General features: G+C 35.5%; 1 protein-coding gene across 3 annotated transcripts in view; it reads right to left on the bottom strand.

Moving 5' to 3' along the window:
* The window catches only part of NBAS (NBAS subunit of NRZ tethering complex), a 345,656-nt gene that overhangs the window by 234,378 nt on the left and 90,562 nt on the right, over positions 1 to 20,716 (bottom strand). For all 3 annotated transcript variants that reach the window (XM_057497443.1, XM_057497442.1, XM_036881629.2), the window contains exons 20-21: positions 15,193 to 15,297; positions 14,702 to 14,838 (exon numbers count right to left, since the gene is read on the bottom strand). In XM_057497443.1, coding sequence (XP_057353426.1) covers positions 14,702 to 14,838; positions 15,193 to 15,297 — 242 coding nt within the window. The remainder of the gene's footprint in view (positions 1 to 14,701; positions 14,839 to 15,192; positions 15,298 to 20,716) is intronic.

Genomic DNA, 20,716 nt, shown 5'->3' with positions numbered 1-20,716 from the left:
TTTCTTAAGTTCCTAGTAAATATTTTGTCCCCCAACTGGAAGTAAATATTCTTTTTTTTGTAAATACCTATTTGCATCCATCACAACTCCTTGTAGCAGTACATGCAGAGCAATAAAATTTGAATAATAATTTTAACTACAGTTATAAAATGGATCATCTCATTTAATCCTCAAACACCCCATAAGTCACATATCACCATTATAAATATGCAGGTAGGTAAACTACATATGCTCAAAAATCATCATAGCCTTATTGAGTGAATAAATGATCAGTGTGAACAGGTCCATTGATACTCTTACTACTACAGCCAGAGCCCTTAAAAACAAATAAAAAATAAACTCTTGAGAACTAGAAAAATTTAATCAGGATATAAAACTTAGTCTGAACAATAAGAAATAAAAAATCCCATTTAAGAGGAAGACTACATAATTAAGACTGTATATAACTCGATGTGTTCATCTCGCTGCGAAGGTTATTTATTTACATGTCTTTCAGAGTAGGGACACTTCATACCCTCAGTACCTAACTTACAGAAGAATTTCAGAAAAGTGATTTAATCAAGTAATTAGCAAACTTCTTAAAGAAAGGAAGCATGGTATTACTCTAACTTCTGAAGAACTCTTCAAAGAAAGAAAAACTTATACTTCAGAAACCTAGTTATATAATAAAAGTAGGTGAAGAAAAATGTACATATAGGTATTTTAAAAGAAAAATTTTAGAATTATAAATTCAGCACTTTAACTTCATCTAAATGGACAGAAAGGGATTATGAACTATACCATGCATATTTATAGTGCTATCTTTAAGTGTGTCAATCAACACCCAGGTTCATTAAAGGGGAAAAAAAAATGAAACCCTCTACAATGTACCCAATTCAAGCTTCCCTACCTCTCTCCCATAATAATAAACTTCATGTGTATTCCTGGTCCTGCTATCATTGCACTGAATTATAGACATTCCCCAACTTACAATGATTTGACTTATGATTTTTTGACTTCACAATGGTGCAAAAGTGATACACCATCAGTAGAAACTATTCTTCAAATTTTTCATTTGGATCTTTCCCCAGGCTAATCATATGCAGTCCAATCCTGTCTTGTGATGCTGAGGGGCGGCAGCAAGCCACAGGTCCCAGGTTAGCCACAACGCCATATGAAGGTAAATAACCACTACACTTAAAACCCTCTGTACCCAGACAACCATCCTGTTTTTCACTTTCAGTACAGTATCAATAAATTATAAGATATTCAATACTTTATTATAAAACAGACTTTGTGTTAGATGATTTTGCCCAACTCTAGGCTAATAATGTAAGTGTTCTGAGAATGTTTAAGGTGGACTCAGCTAAGCTATGATGTTCCATAGCTTAGATGGATTAAATGCATTTTCAATGTGAAATTATTTTCAATTTATGATTGTGAAGTCAAGGAAGATCTGTACAATTATTTATTTGTGCCTTTCTCCTTTACTAACCTATAAGCCCCTTCAAAGCTTTAGTCATTTTTATATCCTTAGTTCAATACCTGGCATTCATTTAAACCACACTAAATGTTTACTGGATGAATGGATGGGCATTTGAACTGCCTGAAGGATCGAGGCATGAATATGAATAAATAAATGAAAAAACAAAAACTACCCCAAAACCACAGGAATATTTACAGCTCAAGATCAATATGCTCTCCCTGTAGCTAAAGACTTAGACAGTGTACCTGAGATTTACTCAAGTGTTTCTTATTTTAAATTTCTAAAATGGACTGTACAACTCCTTATCTTACACCCATGCCATCAGCAACACTGCAATACTATACACTGCACAGGGCTCTGCCTAGGAGTATGAGCATGCACAAGCACAGAGAGAGGTGGAGTGTCCTAAGCTTTTAATAAAGAAACATGAAAGACTGTTTTCTCTGAGATACTGCTGTACGAATCTATTTAGTCTTTTCATCTCTAGTTCCCTAAATCGAGGCCAAGTTACACTGAAGGTTGACATGCAATCACAACTGAAGCAATGAAAACCTCAGAAATGAAAAGGGAGAGGCTCTGATGTCAATTCCATGGGCTGTGCTTGGGAAGACAGTGGTCAAGGTATCTGCAGTGCAAGTAATTCTAACACATCTCTACTGCTAATGAAGTTCAAAGTTAAATTAGAGATTGTAGGATGAGAAAGCAAGCATAACATTGAAAAACTTGAAGGAAATGGCCTCATTTTTTATACAGATTCTTAACTACATAATGAACACTCATTCACAAAATCAGACACAGGAAGTACAGGGAGCAGTGAGGAAACTGACCCTAAAATATAAACAGGCTCCAGATTATCCACAAAGAAGAAACAGTATCAAATGAATACCCCTACACCTGCATTGCTAGATCACTTTCTGTAATCTTCAGCTTAAGGAAACCCATTACACATTAATTTAACCCATTATAAATTCATAAATCCATTTAGATCAACTGTCTAGAGAAGCAAGGTAGCTGGCAAAACTCATGTGATTAAATAAATCAATACATTATGGAAAAAGACAAAGTATGTCCCATAATAACCAGGCTAAGATCTCAACGGAGGAGATAAACAAACCTAAATGACTCGCATCCAATAAAAAATACCAAGTATGCAAAAGAGCAGGAAATTACGGCCTACAACCAGAGAATAATCAATTTCTTAAACCACACCAACAAACACACACCAATATCATAATGAGACATAATAAAAATGACTCAAATCTAACACCTAGGAATAAAAACATCAGCAGCTGAGAAATAAAAAACACACTGATAACATTAATAGCAGACACTGCAAAGATCAGTAAACTTATAAAGACGTAGTAACAGAACTTATTCAAAATGAAACATGGGGAAATAAAAGACTGAAAAATACGAACTGTAAGACACGATCAAGTGGTTAGCGTACATGTCAGAGGTGTCTCAGAAAAGATGTATGCACTGGAAGGGGAAAGAGAAAAAATATTTGAAGAAATTAGACATGAATTTCCTAAATTTAGTGTAGATCCAAGAAAGTCAGTAAACACAATCAGAATAAACATGAAGAAAACAACATTCAAGGCACTTCAAAACCAAAAAGCTCCAAACTAGTTTGTAAAGAAAATCTTAAAAGCATCCAAAGAAAAGACACATGATGTAAAGAGAAACAATAAAAATGACAGCAGACTTCTAATGGAAGAAAACTGAAGACGACAGTGGAGCAAAACCTCTGAAGTACTAAAAGAATAAAACTGTCAGACTAGAATTGTATACTTGGCAAAAGTATTTTCCAAAACAAAGGCAAAATAAAATCTTCTTCAGGCATGCAAAAACAGAGAATTCATCACCAGCAGACTAGCATTACAAGAAATGCTAAAGAAAGTCTTCCAGATAGAACTAAATTGATACCAGATAGAAATCTGAATCTACAGAAAGCAATGAAGAGCAATGGAAATGGAAAATATATGTGTAAATATAGAAAGCAGTTTTAGTTTTTAAAAAACCACCAATTAAAGCAAAAATGATAAAAATGTATTGCAGAGTTCCTAACATATAAATGTATGACAACAATAATACAAAAGCCAGAAGGGAGAAAATGTAAAAATAACCAATATAAGATTTTTACATTATACAGGAATTGCTATTATGTGAAGGCAGACTATCAGAAGGTAAAGATGTGTACTGTAAACACTACAGCAACCACTAAAAAAACGTATAATTAATAATCCAATGAGGGAGATTAAATGGAATTATAAAAATATCAAATTCAAATGAAGACAGGAAATGAGAAAATGGGAAATAATGAATAAATAGAACGCACGGTAAACGAATACCAGAATGTTAGCTTTAAACTGAACTACACTAAGCCATGCATTAAATTCAAATGGTCTAAGCATGCCAGTTAAAAGACAGAAATTGTGAGATAAAACATCAAAGTTCAACTATATTCTGTCCGTAAGAAACATACTTCATATATAAAAAGCCAAGATGTTGATGTTGCATTAGAAAAGTAAGAGAGGGATTTAAATTGAAGGACATCAGACATGTTATCTCGAGACTTAAGAAGGATTCTTTATGCTTTTCCAGAGTTTAGGTAAAATAGTCCTCATAAACTACTCCACTTGTTTAACAGACAAAACTAGGCCGTGGTGCTAGAAGTCGGGGCAGTGGTTCTCTTGGGTGACGTGACTAGAAGAGGGTAAAAGGAAAGGGCACACGGATGCTGATGATGTCTGTTTCTTAATCTTATTCATTTTGTGAAAACTGGTCAAATTGTACATGTATGATTTGTTTGTTTTCCTGTGTCTATGATTTAACAAAAAGTAAAGCTGAAAAACTTTAATTTCTGAGGTAATGTTCACTAAGAAACTTTTTGGTTAGTGATCTGGAATCTCAGACCTGACACCATTCAGCGTCGCTGTCCCAGGTAAGAAATCAAAGCATCCGTGTCATCAGGGAGGAATACTCCCCGTTGTAATCCTGCATTGTGTTCATTCATCAGTCTTTTGCAAGCCTGTTACTGCACCTGAATCCAAACAATAACCATAAAACAACATTCTTGCCAACATGTATCAAAAAACTAGCACTGCTGCTGTAGGAATCTCTCTGCTACCATGGCCACTGCTGTAACAAATACCAACTGTATACTAGGAACTGTGCTAGATGATCTGTCTCCTAAATTACTTAATCATCATAATACCCCTGCAATTTCCCCATGTTGCACTTGAAGAAACTTAAGTTGAGAGAATCTGAGTGACTTCCCAAATGTAACACAGCTAGCAGGTTTCAGGACCAGGACGTACACCCACGTTTCTGACCAAAAGCCTTTGGTATTTCCAGTGTACCATACTATCGCTTCTCCCCATCAAATGTGTGTCCATACCCTGTCATGTGTTTCCAACATTTATTTATGTCATGGAATTTTTCACATTTATTACATATAGTATCTAAATTTTCAGGATTAAAAAAATGGGTATACACTGAGATGAAAATATTTCTTAAAATAACTTATATGCTTTGAATACAAAATATGAACTTGATATTGAACAGAAATTTTCTTATTACAAATACAATATTCAACATGCTTGACTCTAGAAAAATTGGGAAAAGTGCCTCACAGGGTTATTTACATGTTAATTAAATATACTGTAATAGAGAGTCACTGCTGTGACAGACAAGTATTTACATATTAATTAAATCTTGACTGGGAAAGACACTGTGTGATCAAAAGAATTATAGGGCCTATTTCCCTGAGGTAATTCAATCATTCAGAAGATGTTATAATTTACTTAAGGGTCACATGTTCTGAAATTATTGGTCAAGGTATTTAAAGTTTAGAAGAAAATGAATAATGAAAGAAAAATCTCATCTCCATGAAAAGAGCATTATGTGGTACCACTAGGTAATGCAGAACATAGTAACAGATTTTTAGGGGAAAGCATTAGTTTCAAAAAAGTAAGTACCCTATCAAAAATGTTTTAATTTCAAATAAAATCTGAAACTTTAAACTGTATTAAGTCACATTTAAAATATTTGATAATAGTTACAGATACACTAAAATGATAATGCAATTAAAATTATTTTTAAAAATAATTTCCTATTTCAGAGCATATTTCACTAATGCCTCTCAATTGTTTTGCTACAAAATCAGGATAATTAATCCCTTTTCTCCTTATCTCATAAGTTTGCTGTGAGAATTATATGTGAAACATAAAACTAGTTTGTAAATTTAAAACAAAATGTTCCATACTCAGTCATGAAGAGAAAATTAATCAAAAACTCAGTATACCTTCATTTCTTTAGCACTTCTCAGAGTACCAAATATATAGCAAGTATCAGAGTACCAACCTACTTGCAAGGCCTATGAAAACTACTCTGATCCTCCTTAATCAAAGAAATTGCCCTAAATGCATTTTGTTGTGTTAAACAAAAAGAGACAGAAACTAACCAAGTCAAGATCTAACATGCCCACAGAGCCAGGAGATAGTCAAACCAGTCATCCCACGACCAGGCTCAGACTTTGCTCCCTGATGTGGGAACTATTGGGCCTTTCTTTTCTGACCCAAACACCAGGTTATTCATATCCCAATTTGTCAAGCCCTCAGTATACTTCCTTCTATTGACAGTCACCAGAAGAAGGCCAAATGCTTATTCCAAGCCTAAAATATTGTTTTGCTCACAGCAGTTCAGATATAAACTGCCCATATTAGGAACTGAATTTTGCTTAGGTAACTAATACACTTTTCAATTTTAAAGGGAAAAGAAACACTTTTATTTTTCCCTTGAGAATCAAAAAAGTGAATGTAATGACCCAATCCTTCCATAATTATTTCATCATATAAGCTACAGTTTAGGTGATATTTCATTACAACCAAAACAATCATGGTAGGAATAGGATGCCCAAGAAAATTGCTTTTTAATTATTTCAAAGAGAAAGGGAATATTTGTAAGCAAGACTAGACTACTTAAAAATAAGTAAAAAGACAAATTGTTTATTGTAAATCTCTGCATTAATTCATTTCAACAAATTACGTGGGAACACCTTTTGTACTCTGTGACTATGATACAGGTGAACACTGAGTTGGTGCAACAACTTAAAATTCAGTGTTTATTCAGATAACTTTTTCCTACTCAAACTTCCCAACATCAAAAACAAACATAACTTTCAAGACCTAGATGAAACTTACTTCTTTCTGGAAGGGTTCTTGATTTACCTCCTTTGTAAGAGAAAGTAACCTCTCCCATTTCTAAATCTATTTATACTTCTATGACACAGTTTAATTTTTATGGTAGTTATATCTTTACCTAACCTGTATGACATTCCCTACTAGATTCTAATTTATCATCTGTGGACAGGGATCACATTTGCCTCACATCACAAAATTTCATATGACTCATCCTTCTTTTTTAAACTATTCTTTCAATGAAAATGAAACAATATTAGAAATTTAGAAATGATTTAATTTTTAAATCATTTTCAAAGGTAGTCTTGATTAGTTATAAGTTTCACTAAAAAAAAAAGGTTAAAATTCAAAAATCAACATCTGCTTTGTAAGAAACATGAATATGTTTATTATGAGAGAAAGGCTTTCAGAATATCCTTAAAATTATGAAACTAAGCCACCAGTAATTGATTCTTATATTGTCTTCTGTTGCCTTTGAAGGAAAAAGAAAAAAACAATCAATCAAACAAAAACTGACCCTCTTGAACTGAAAGCTGTCGGAGTTATCTCTGACTTCAATGAAAAGTTCAAATTATTTCATTTCTGAAAAAAGTCATAAGCTAATGCAAAATATTTATCATGGTGAGGATTTAGTAATGTATATAACTGTCGAATCACTATGTTGTACCTCTGAAACCAATATATTACATATCAACTGGATTTCAATTAAAAAAAAATTTTTTTAATCACCAATTTGAAACTAATGTTGTAAAAAGTAAACCTCTGTTTTCCATTGTGAAGAATGGGAATAAAGTCATTTGATCTTTCTAAAGGTAAATCCTTTAGTAACAATTTAAAAGTTATAAGGTATATTAATTTGATCTATATCAAATTTTCCTACTGGTGATTTTAATAAAATGTATATTGATGTTTTTTGCTATATGACATAAATTTTATGTTGTAATAACAGAAAAAGTCTCCATGCTTGGCTACTCAATTCCAAGATTTAGAAAACAAAGTAGTAGAAGAGATATTAGAAGTTGCCTTCAGTTGGGATGCCCTATTTATCAACAGAAGATGACGATAGTTTCCATAAGGAGTCAGGCAGAAATGGTGATGTAACCCCCCTGTCATCCTTTACTTTAAGAAATACTTTTGCAGCATAAACAGAAATATAACTCACAGATGGCAAACCACTCTAAATCTTATTTAATTGTAATATTAACTTCACTAAAAGTAAATCAGGCCTTGAGGACATTACACTAAATGGAATAAGCCAGTCACAAAAAGACAAATACTGTAATATTCCACTTAAATGAGACACCTACAGTGGGCAAATTCACACAGACAGAAAGCAGAATGCAGGTTGGCAGGGGTTGTGAGGGAGAGAAAAATGGGGAGTCACTTAATGGGTGGACTTTCAGTTTCACAAGATGAGTTCTGGAAATTGGCTGCACAACAAAGTGAATGTACTTAATATTACTGAACTACACACTGAATAGCGTTAAAATGGTTAATTTGGCACATGCTTTCCACAATTAAAAAAATTGTTTTAATAAAATAAAAAGTATATCATGGCCAAATGGTCTGAGTGGTCCCTACATGTAACACAGTAAAAAATACGCAAAGCCAGAAATATGATTTACAAATGCACAGAAGAATAGGATTTCAGGAAAATACAACAGTCAACCACCTCCATTGCAGCCTGAAAAGTCAAAGGTAGGTATCCTTTACAGATTTCACTTCAAAAAGGATTCTGACTGCATTTTATCTACTTTGCCACACCAATCCCTTCTATTTTCTAAATTTTTTACATAACTACCATTTATTCATTCAACAGTTATTTAAACTACTTCTGCATGCATCACTATATTAATAGCACTTCATTATGAAATAGGTGCTATAAATAAGTCATAAACTTGCCACAGGATACCAGCAATCTCAAAACAGAAAAGCATATTCTCCACATTGTTCACCCAGAGGCATTCTAGTTTTGGGGTGAGAAACTAGATTTAAAATTTGGGGAGAAAAAGATTTAAAATTTATTTACCCAATGACACTTTCCAGTGAAAAATGGGAATGGTGAGAAGTTCCCGGGAACTCTGGATTTTCTCTTGCATTCGGGTGGGTCAGAGAGCCCCAAAGGGATTAAGGGATGAGAACAGTAGGAATCATCTAGGATTAGCAAGGGAGGAAAACGCCAGGGGCAAACACATGAGTTAAAGTCCACACAGCACAGAGGTCCTGGCTCTGCAGATCGCAGGGAGGAATGCTTCTGCCAACTGGTTTGTCGGACAATTTATCATACTGCTTTGAAAGGCTGTTATTAAATGAAGGCAGGTCAAAGTGCTTTTCAGGCTCTAAGAAAATAGCAGTTTCTGAACAGCCAGGTATACACTGACATAGGATGGACATCCATGTGACAAAATAACTAGTGACTTAAAATTTTTCACTTAACTACTTTTTATTTTTAGACTTAATGACGTATCACATGAATTGCTATGGAACTAAAGGGAGAGAATGATTAGAAGTCAACAAATAATTCATACAATCACAAATTCAGGGGAAAAAAATTGAAACATCTAAAACACATTTTCCTTGTTCACAGAAGCACAGGTCATCTGCATGTTACGGCAGGCATGCTTTTCACAGTCAAACTTTCAATCAACTCATCTAACTAAACTTATATATTTATAAGCAAACAAACTGCCACGTTACCATAGTAACAGATTTTCTAGGATGATGACAATGAGGTGTGTTGGATATTCTATTTCCACCAACAAAGTGTTGCCACTTATACTATAGAATATTCTGTATATTGTACTATCAAAAAATACACTAAATAATTTATTCTTTCCTTGTTGATTCTCAAAATAATCCAGGAATATTAATAGAAGTATCAGTTTTCATTGTCTAGCAAATATATGCACCAAAGAAATTTGTTAGCTGACAGATACTGAACAACACAGTTTATTTCAATATATTAAAAGTAAATAAATCTAAATGTAATGTGGTGTTCTGAAAGGGATACTAGAAAAGATAAAGGACATTAGAAAAACTGGTTACAACCAAATCTGTAGTTCAATTAAAAGTACTGTACAAGTCAGTTCTGCTTTTTTGAAATCAGATTTGTTCCAATGAGTTAGCATATTAGGGAAAACTTGAGCACACACAATTTTTGCACTTGCTGTCACACAATTCACCCGAGAGAAACATTAGGTGAGCACAGAAAACCGCACCCAACTGAACCAAACCAAACTGCCCAAACACCACGAGCAACCACAGTTTCGGGGTGTGAAGGAGCCGCTCCTGTCCACACCTGGGGTCCCAACTTCCCAGCACACCTCTAATCACTTCCTCCAACCCCAAGTAACATACAAGCTGCAATCTTCCTGACCCACTTTACAAGCAAAGCAGTTTTCAGGTCTTTTTCAAGCTAAGTGCCATGTTTTATTTTAGTATTTGTGTGTTTCTTATCTGTAACACATGCAAAATTTTGTTATGATTTTTATTAGGTTCTAATTGTCTCACCAAACACAGTTTTTGAGTGCTGGGCCCCTCATCCCACCTCTCCCACGAGCCCTGTGGTTTCTGCTGCACAGATCTGCCTAGTGTGGTGATTCTTGGGAATATGTATGCCACATACAGCAGAACTGACACTCTGTGATGATTTCTTAGTTTTGACAAATATGCTATGATTATGTAAGAAAGAAAGGGAAGTTCCTGTGGTTTCTGCTGCACAGATCTGCCTAGTGTGGTGATTCTTGGGAATATGTATGCCGCATACAGCAGAACTGACACTCTGTGATGATTTCTTAGTTTTGACAAATATGCTATGATTATGTAAGAAAGAAAGGGAAGTTGGGTGAAGGGTATACAGGAACTCTGTATTATCTTTTCAACCTCTCTGTAATTGTAAAATTACTCTAATAAGAAGTTTAAAGCAGTAAGTGTAGGAAGCATGTAAGGCCAAGGCTCAAGTATGGGATTCTGCATTAATAACAACTGCTAACACTTAAGCAGCACTCACTTGGTGCCAAGCACTGTTCTCAGTGTTTTATATATGCTAACTCATTAATCATTCTCACAATGCTATGTGTTATAACCATCCCCATTTGACAGGTGAGAAGACTGAGGTGCAGTTAAGAAACTTACACAAAAACACCAATGAGGCAACTTGGATCCCTATGCTATATGACTTCAACAGACCACTGTTTAAAATACAACCTTTTAAAGTAGACTGCTTCGGTCATTCTGGAAAGGTTTTATAACAGGAAGAGAGGCATAAATGAAAAATCTAGATAATCTTTATGAAATGCGCTATAAGCACCAAAAATGTCAAGTCAAAAAAAAAAACTTCTAGTACCAGAAATTGTGGAAACTAATAAAGACAGTAAGAAATGCCACCTTTGTGCTCTAGAAGTCATAGAATATAAAGTGTAAACATCTGATAGCAATGACAACCTAAAGATAGGTAATTAATAAGCTGTGTATCACCTATAACAGAAAATGTAATTTCAAAGTATTACAAAACTTGGTCACATTTCATCAATGTCAAATACACAATTTAACAATGACAGTAGTATAAAACACAGAAATTGCACATACCATAGAAGTTTCCCGGAAATCATGATCATCACATTTGGTTCAATCAAAATTGGTTAATCAAACTTTGGTTAAATGCCAAGGAAAACGTTCTGTCTATGGGATCTCAAAACAGTAGGTAAAAGATCACCTTGTTGGTGTAATTTACTATTGCCTTCCAAAATACTATGCACTAAGAACTTTAAAAGGTAAAACCCCACTTACCCTTCCACGTACATTCATTTATTCAAAACAACTCACTGAGTTACTGCTTTGTACCACTCACTCTTCCAAGTACTAAGGCTACATTAGTGAAGAAGACACAAGGTCCTTCCCTTATGGATTTTTTATTCATTCAACAAGTCTTTAGAGAGTGCCTACAATGTGACAGGTACTATTCTAAGTGAAAGGGTAAGGAAGGGAAGAAAACATGCAAAAATCCCCCTCCTATAGGAAGTGACATTTTAGAAGAGGAAACAGACAATAAACAAGATAAATACATAGACAGCAAACTAAGGTAGACAGTGATAAATGCTAAGAAAAAAATAAAGCAGAAAAAGAGGTTTTAAATTATAAACTTAATGGTAAATTGTAAAAATTACAAATAGCATGGTCAACGAAGATCAGATAGAGTGGAAAGGGCAAATAGCTGTACGCTACGTCAGAGGTTAAGTGCTACTAAGAGAAAAAAATCGGTAAGGGCGAACAGTGGGAGGGCTGAAGGCTATTTGAGAAAGAACAGACAGGGAAGGCCTTTGAGAAGAGGGAACTTTGGCATAGAGATTCTGAAGAAGGAAGAGGCCCAGGCACATGAAGATCAGAGAGAAGGGCGCACCAGGCGGGGGGCAGACTAACCTCAAAAGTCCTATGGTGGGGGCAAGCATGGCATATTCACCAGATAGCACGCAACTGTCCTAACACAAGCCAAAGGGCGGGCAGAGTCACCAGCCATTGTGCCTTTTGGAAGTCATACATTTAGAGTTTAGTGACTTGTTTCAAATCAATTCAGCAGATTATTAAAAATCCATTATTATTTTGCGAAATACAAGTCAAAGGGATGAAGAAAAGATAAAGCAGGATGAAACACAGACACTGCCTCTGAGCAACACACATTCTCATAGCAAAACTCGGAGTGTACCAGACAGCAAAGGAGGAAGTGGCGAGATCATTTTACCAGTTTCCAAACACTGCAACTGAGAAAAGACGGGAAAGCAGAAAAGGCTGGAGATTTATCAAGAATTTTTTCAGCTCTAATTTCTTCCTCAGTTGGAAGGCACGACATCGTAAGGGGGAATTTCAGTCAGTTCATAAAACATACCTGATAACTCGTGAAGAGGAACTCTGTTTTACTCATTTTGAAATCCCTACCATCTTTCCAGGCACATGGAAGGTGCTCAGCATGGGTTAAATGGAGAAAAGCATTCACGTCCTAACAAATCGGACACTGTGACCTAATGCTTCTAAGTAATTTGAAAATAAATACCAAGTATTCAAAAAGAATACATTTCCTCAAAAAGTAAATAATTTCTATAAATATGTATCTTACTGATCAACATTAGAATAAAACTTTGAATAAACAAGTACAGACCTTAACTATGGGCTAAAATACAGACTCTTTAAGACCATGAGAGCCTTGGTGAAACACTCCCCCAGGGCACCTCCCATAACAAGTGAAAGTATCCCCTACACACTCCACAGGACATCCTTTAATCCCTTTGTTAACTGGGCACAAGACAGATCTAACTGATCGACTGATAAGCATTCTTAGAGAACCCAAGCACCACCCTAGGCCCTGCAGATCCAAAAATAAAGAAGAGATTGTCTTGGCCTTTTAGAGTTAGCTTCAGGCTTAACGTTGGATGTTTTCTGATGAAGGGAACAAGAGGGAGAAAGACAGAAATAAAAATGCCTTACTAAAATAGAATGTAAAAAATAGTATACTACAAGAAGGAACAAAGAATTATGAGAACATAAGGAAAGGAGCAAGTTACGGAAAACCTCCTAGAAGAGGCTATACCTGAAGCAATTGTGGTTTTGCTTTGCAGTCACATATTAGAAGGAGTTAGAGATGTTACTATTGAAACTTACTGTTCTTTCCTATGCTTTCTAACTAAAGCAGAAATATACTCAAAGAAAAAAAGATTAAAAAAAGAAATCTATTTTCTCAATGTGTTTAATGACTCATAAGAAACCAGTCTTTCCAAACTGTAAGCAGCATATTCCAAAACCATTATTCCAGATAATCTTCTAATTGCCCTCTGCTGTAATATAGTATACCTAAAGTATTTATCATAATTTAAATCATTATGGCAGGCTCCATAAAAGGACTGCAAGTCACTCAAAGATAATATTCATTGGATACTGTAAAACTGTTTTGCAAACCAATTCTGAAATTTCAGAAAATCAAATGTCTAAGCAATCACCACAAGACAGTAACAATAAATGCACTCAAATCTAAGGAGATATGACCCTTAAGAAAAACTTTGTGACAGTGGCCCTTTTCTCTATACTAACAATTCACAGTAGAAACTCATTTCATTCAGATTAGATCTATTTTACAAAGTCATTTCATTCAGATTAGATCTATTTTACAAAGAAGCTACAAACAAGAAAAGATATTCTGAAATGTTTACGAATACATATTAACAAAATATATTCTACATATCACTATAAAGAGCTAAAAGAAATTATTTGAAAATGAAAAAGACATTCCAAGCTTTTTCTTTTTGGTCACTTTTACCATAACAAAGACTTACTTTTTAGTACTAAAAGTAGTGCAAAATGAGTTTAAAACTTGAATTTTAACACTCCTATCTACAACTCTAAATAAATAGAGGTTCAAACCCTGGCTGTACTATATGGAATTTAACATACCACTAAATTCAGCTTTCTATAATAACAGGGATAATACAGAAGTGTTGGGAGATCAGATATGAGCATATGCCAAATCACAAAGTAAATTTATACTCTATAAATTATGGTTGTCATCATTAATACCTAAGCCTACAAATGTGATACTGCGTGGAGGCAGCAAGGGAGGAATGGGGAAGCCGGACACCCGGAATTCCAGGAAGAGCCCTTAACATTGTTAAGCTGCCTGTAGCTAAAGTGTGTAACAATTTCAATCAAAAGTGTCATAACCCTTTACAGTTTATAAGCAGATTTTATACGTATCAATTCACCTGTTATTAAAACTATACAATGTGAACAAGCAAGCTTGGGACTACCAACTCATTTTAAAGATGAGTAAGCTCAAATTCTGAAGGGGTAAATCATGAAGTTAAGGTAATACTGTTACGACAGACATTATTTTGACTTCAAGATCATTTAAAAGTTAGAAATAATTTTATCATCAGAAAAAAGTTTAAATAGATAAGATTTTAAATTTTTTTAAATTTAGGTTATTCAGCATGAAACAAAAAATTGTTGTTATTCACAGAAAAGGTGAAATGCTGTTAACATAGTCACTTACCAAGCCTCGGGCAGCAGAAGAGAATATTCATGAGGAGAAGTGGTCTCTGGGAAGTTGGAGAGAATTGCAAGGCGGTGAGGAAGCAGGTCTGATCCATGATAAGTGAAAAGAATCTCTAGGGCTTGTACATTACTTTCCTGTGCAAAAGGCAAGGGGTAAGTTTCCAATGTAAACTTTGACTTGTAGGATAACATTCAAAAATTTTAAATTACCTTTTATATGCAGTTCTGATATAAAGTACTTTGCAACATTCCTGATTCTTCCTAGTGTGTAGCACATTTCTCAATCTAATGCTACAAAAAGCATTTTTAAAACTCAGAATGATTAATAAAAGTTCTTAAAAATATGATTCTGTTTTACTATATCTATTAATATTACCACACAAACAAAAGGAAATGATTTTATGTGCATGCAATAACATTAACTGCATGGTGAAAAGATTAAGAAAGTATAAACGCTATAATTATTTTATTTGCAAAAGAAGAAATTACCCGAGCATAGGTTCTTGCTGAGAGAACAATATTCTGATTTCTGAACTTCTTAAAGAATTCAGCATCATATCTCTGATCAGATGCATGAGGCACTCCTAGGATTTCCTGAGGGGAAACAGTTATTCAATGAAACAGCTTTTAAATATGGGTGACAAGAAAATATCAAAAACCTTTACAACTCTGCCTCCCTAAATAAATAAGGGAAATAATTAAACTATCAATGATAATTAAAGCACTTCCTCTGTATTCTTCCCTTTATTTTGAAAATGGCTATAATTACAAATACTAGTAATTAAAAAGAATTCCAGAAGTGAAAAAGGCAGTAAAAACTACATTAATTACAGCAGGACAACCAAAATCCACCACTTGGTAAAAACAAATAAGCAATATTTACACATGGCTACCACATCTGTATGAGAACTTATAGATTAACTTTACTGCTGCTGGAATGATCCATGTAAAACACAGACTAACCCACTCATTCATTCAACAAATATTTATTGAATGTCTACTACTTGCCAGGGGCACTGTGACAGGTAGTGGTGATACAATAACCAACCACTTTCCTTGCTCTCCACGTACTTTAAAAATCAGGGAAGGCAAACAAGCAAATAGGAACAGATAAAGGGAAACACAAAAGACGGGTGCCAATGCTGGGTCTGGGAGGACAGGAAAGCCTTCAATGAAGTTGAAACATAAAAAACAAATAGAAGGGGGAAGGAAAAAAAGATGGCGATGTGAGAAGTGAGGCAGAAACCTCCTTCCATAATCACATAAAACACAAAAATACACCAAATACAACTAATTCTGAAAAACTGACCCCAAAACAGCAGAACAGACCTCCTAGATAAGGGGAAAAGAGAGGACCTCACCAAAAAGAGTAAAATAGCAAAGCAGCGATCTGGCAGAACCCAAACCCTCCGCCTACCCCAGCCCACAGGCAGGAGGCAGACACGTGGAGCAGCGAGAGAGCAGAAACCCAGGACTCCTAAAAACCCACCCCTGGAGATCTGCTCCAGGAGCACGAACATGCATTACATGGTGCTCTGGAGATTGGTGGGCTTAGAGAGCAAAGATGGGTGGAATACTCAGAGACTGAGATCCCAGCTGCTTGTGGCAAAGAGGTACGCACAAACGGCCCCCCCGGGACAAAAGAAAGGCAGGTAGTTTGAAAGACTGCCCAGCAGCAAGAGGGGCACTACAGGGACAAAGATTACACAGAGTTTGATGCTCAGGAAAAAGGTTAGGTGGACAAAACCATCCTGGTATGCTGAGCCCAGCAGATTGGGAACTGTCAGGAGCTTCAGACACTCCATCTATCTTGGCTGGCAACAAAGCCCCGAGGCCCCCCACTGCGGTATGTAGCAGCATATGAAGACAACAGAAAACAACAGCAACTCAACAGCCTAAAACCTGTGGGGTCCAGTGAAGGCAGTTCTAAGAGGAAAGTACTACAGCAACACAAGCTTACCTCAAAAATCAAGAACCATCCCAAATGAACAGTCTAAACTCACAATTAATGAAATTAGAAAAAGAAGAACAAATGAGGCCCAAGGTCAGTACAAAGAGGGACATAATAAAGATCAGAGCAGAAATAATTAAAATAGGGAAGAAGGAAACAATAGAAAGAATCAATGAAGCCAGGAGCTTTTTCTTTGAGAAAATAAACAAAATAGATAAATCCCTAAACAGACTTATCAAGAAAAAGAGAAAGTGTACACACATACACAAAATCATAAATGGGAAAGGAAAAATCACTATGGACACCACAGAAATACAAAGAATTATTAGAGAATACTATGAAAACCTATATTCCAAAAATTGGATAATGTAGAAAAAATAGACAACTTTCTAGAATAATACAACCTTCTAAGACTGACCCAGGAAGAAACAGAAAATCTGAACAGACCAATAACTAGCACTAAAATTGAGCTGGTAATCAAAAAACTACCTAAGAATGAAACCCATGGCCCAGATGGCTTCATGGCTGAATGTTATCAACATTTAAAGAAAAGTTAATACCCACCATCCTTAAATTTTTCTAAAAAGTAGAAGAGGAGGGAATACTTCCAAACTCATTATATGAGGCCAGCATCACTCTAATGCCAAAACTAGACAATGACACCATAAGAAAATTACATTATCCCTGGCGAACACAGATGCAAAAATCATCAACAAAATATTAGCAAACTGAATTCAAAAATACATAAAAAAGATCATCCATCATGACCATGTGGGATTTATTCCAGGGATGCAAGGATGATACAGTATTTGAAAATCAACATCATACAGCACATCAACAAAAAGGACAAAAATCACAAGAACAGACCCATAGACCAGTGGAACAGAATAGAGAGCCCAGATATAAACCCAAACATATATGGTCAATTAATATATGATAAAGGGACCATGGATATACAATGGGGAAATGACAGTCTCTTCAACAGCGGGTGTTGGCAAAACTGGACAGCTACATGTAAGAGAATGAAACTGTAGTACGGTCTGACTCCATACACAAAAGTAAACTCAAAATGGATCAAAGACCTGAATGTAAGTCATGAAACCAAAAAACTCATAGAAGAAACAGGCAAAACTCTCTTGAATATAAACATGAGCATCTTTTTCCTGAACACATCTCAGGCAAGGGAAACAAAAGCAAAAATGAACAAATGGGACTATATCAAACTAAAAAGCTTGTGTACAGCAAAGGACACCATCAGCAGAACAAAAAATGCATCCTACAGTCTGGGAGAACATATTTGTAAATGACTTATCTGATAAGGGGTTAACATTCAAAATATATAAAGAGCTCACACACCTCAACACCCAAAAAACAAATAACTCGATTAATAAATGGGCAGAGAATCTGAACAGACACTTCTCCAAAGAAGAAATAAAACCACACATATATGGCCAATTAATACATGATAAAGGAGCAATGGATATACAATGGGGAAATAACAGCCTCTTCAACACTGATGTTGGCAAAACTGGACACAGAACAGACAGATGCACCCCTATGTTTATCGCAGCACTAGTCACAACAGCCAAGATATGGAAGCAATCTAAGTGTCCATCAGTAGATGAATGGATAAAGAGGTGGTACATATACACAATGAAATATTATTCAGCTGTAAAAAGAAAACAAATCCTACCATTTGCAACAACATGGAAGGAGTTAAGAGGGTATTATGCTCAGTGAAATAAGCCAGGTGGAAAAAGACAAATACCAAATGATTTCACCTGTTTTTGGAGTATAACAACAACGCAAAACTGAAGGAACAAAACAGCAGCAGACTCACAGACTCCAAGAAGGGACTAGCGGTTGTCAAAGGGAAGGGTTGGGGAGGGTGGGTGGGAGAGAGGGAGAAGGGGATTAAGGGGCACTATAATTCGCAAGCACAACATAGGTAGGTTCTGGAGAAGTCAATACAGCACAGAGAGGATAAGTAATGACTCTATAGTATCTTACTATGCTGATAGACAATGACTGCAATTGTTGGGGGGGGGGAAGCGGTGAAGACTTGGTAATATGGGTGAATGTTCAAAACACAATGTTGTTCATGTGAAACCTTCATAAGATTATAGATTAATGATACTTTAATTTAAAAAATCAAAACAAATAGGAGTTAGCCATGACAACTACAGGTGTGTTTCTCTCCACCACAGCATATGAATTAGGGCTCATGTCCTCCCATTATGTTTAATGCTGAACTCCAGATACCTATTACACTGCCTTTGACATAATAAAGAACAAATAAATGTTTGTTGACTGATTTATTGAAATAGGGAAGAGAGAAGAATGAGGCAGCTTGCAGGAGGTGAGAGAGAGTGGGTGGGAAGTTGAGAAGCTCCCTTGCAAGCATGCACATCTAAATGCGGGCCAGCAGGTGTACAGGTCAGGGGGTCTGCAATAACACAAGAGTTAGATATATGACACAGAGTTAGTAAAAGAGAAGTGAATATTATTTGAAGGGAGATTAAGAAGAATGAAAGTAACCTTGAGGAACAACATTATTTAAAGGATTAGCACGGAAAAAGGAATCTTTATCTGAAAAGTAGATGGAAGAGCAGCCAGAGAAAGAAAAAAAAAAAATAGTGCATACTCACGGGAACCAGAAAGCAAGCATTTCAGAAATGTTCTTAGTTCCTGGACTCCACATCCACAACAATCACTTCCTTTATTTCATCTCAGTCACACATCCTATCACCACACCCTGGACCATTATCATCACCAAGAAGGCATTCTCTGGGACATCTCAATGTCAGGTACCGGGGCTCGTGCCCAACTACCCCTATTCTCCACACATTTCAAGTTCGTAGCATTCCAACAATTCCTCAATCTCACTGAGGCATCCAATCCAGACCCTACTTCTTTCTTCACCTTCTATCTTTCCTCAGAGCCTCTCACCCCTTGTAACCAGCTTAAAGTCCCCGGCCCACCATTCTGAAGTGATTTCTTCAATCTTTTGTTTTCCCTTTATCCCACTCACCTGTGAAAATCTCACCTCTAGTCAAACCCAACTATGAAACCTGATTACAAGTTACTGGATGTCACTGAAGAAGTATCACAAAACTGAGCTGACAGCTCTCATGTTAATTTCATTATCTGGACAATGTTTGGATCCTGATTCAAATGACCCAAATGTAAAAAAAAACATCTGTGAGGCAACCTAGAAAGTCTGAACATGAAGTAGAAATCAGAAGATATTAGGGAAATATTACTAATTTTCTTAGAAATAATAGTGTTATTGTGGTTATTTTTTTAAGTCTCTGTCAATTATAGATATATACTTAAGTATTTGTTGGTAAAATGATAATATGCCTATGATTTGCTCTAAAATACCTAAGTGAAACAAAAGGCAGGAGTAGGAAGGTAGAGAATAAATGACATAAGATCGGCAGATGGCTGAAGCTGGGCAATGAGTACATTCAAATTTTTTACAATAAAAAGCTTAAAAATTGATCAGTTCAAGACAACAAAATTCAAATAAACACTAATGCTGTCGCTAATGCTACTATATTTCCCTACAAAGTTTTCTTCCCTGTTCTGTTAGGAACTTTTCCACAACTCTTTCATTCTTTCCAGACCTCCAACACCCTGTACCCTTGCCCCCCATTCTCAGCTGAAAACCTTGCTTCATATATATTTTTCACTATTAGATACGAAGTCCCTAATTTTCCAACCTACTAAAACTATATATATAGCCGTATCCATAGCAGTATTATTTTCCTTCCTTACATTACAACAGAAAAACATATCTATATGTATAAAAACATATCTATAAATAAACAGCACAGTAATAAAGCTCCTAAAAGATCCTCAAAACTCCACTTGTGATCTGGATCCCATCTCCTCCCTTTCTACACTCATGCCATTATCTCCTCTTTTCTGTTCAATTCCTCCTCATCTTCTACTTGTTCATTCCCATTAGATATAAACAATATTTCTTCTACCTTCTATTAAAAACATAATTCTTAAATCTCATATAATCTGTACCACCTTCTTCTCTGCTCCCAGTCA

The sequence above is a fragment of the Manis pentadactyla genome, chromosome 2 (assembly GCF_030020395.1).
Source record: "Manis pentadactyla isolate mManPen7 chromosome 2, mManPen7.hap1, whole genome shotgun sequence".
NCBI lineage: Eukaryota > Metazoa > Chordata > Mammalia > Pholidota > Manidae > Manis > Manis pentadactyla.
Note: the sequence above shows the minus strand (reverse complement) of the source record. Positions and strands in the feature narration are given on the sequence as shown.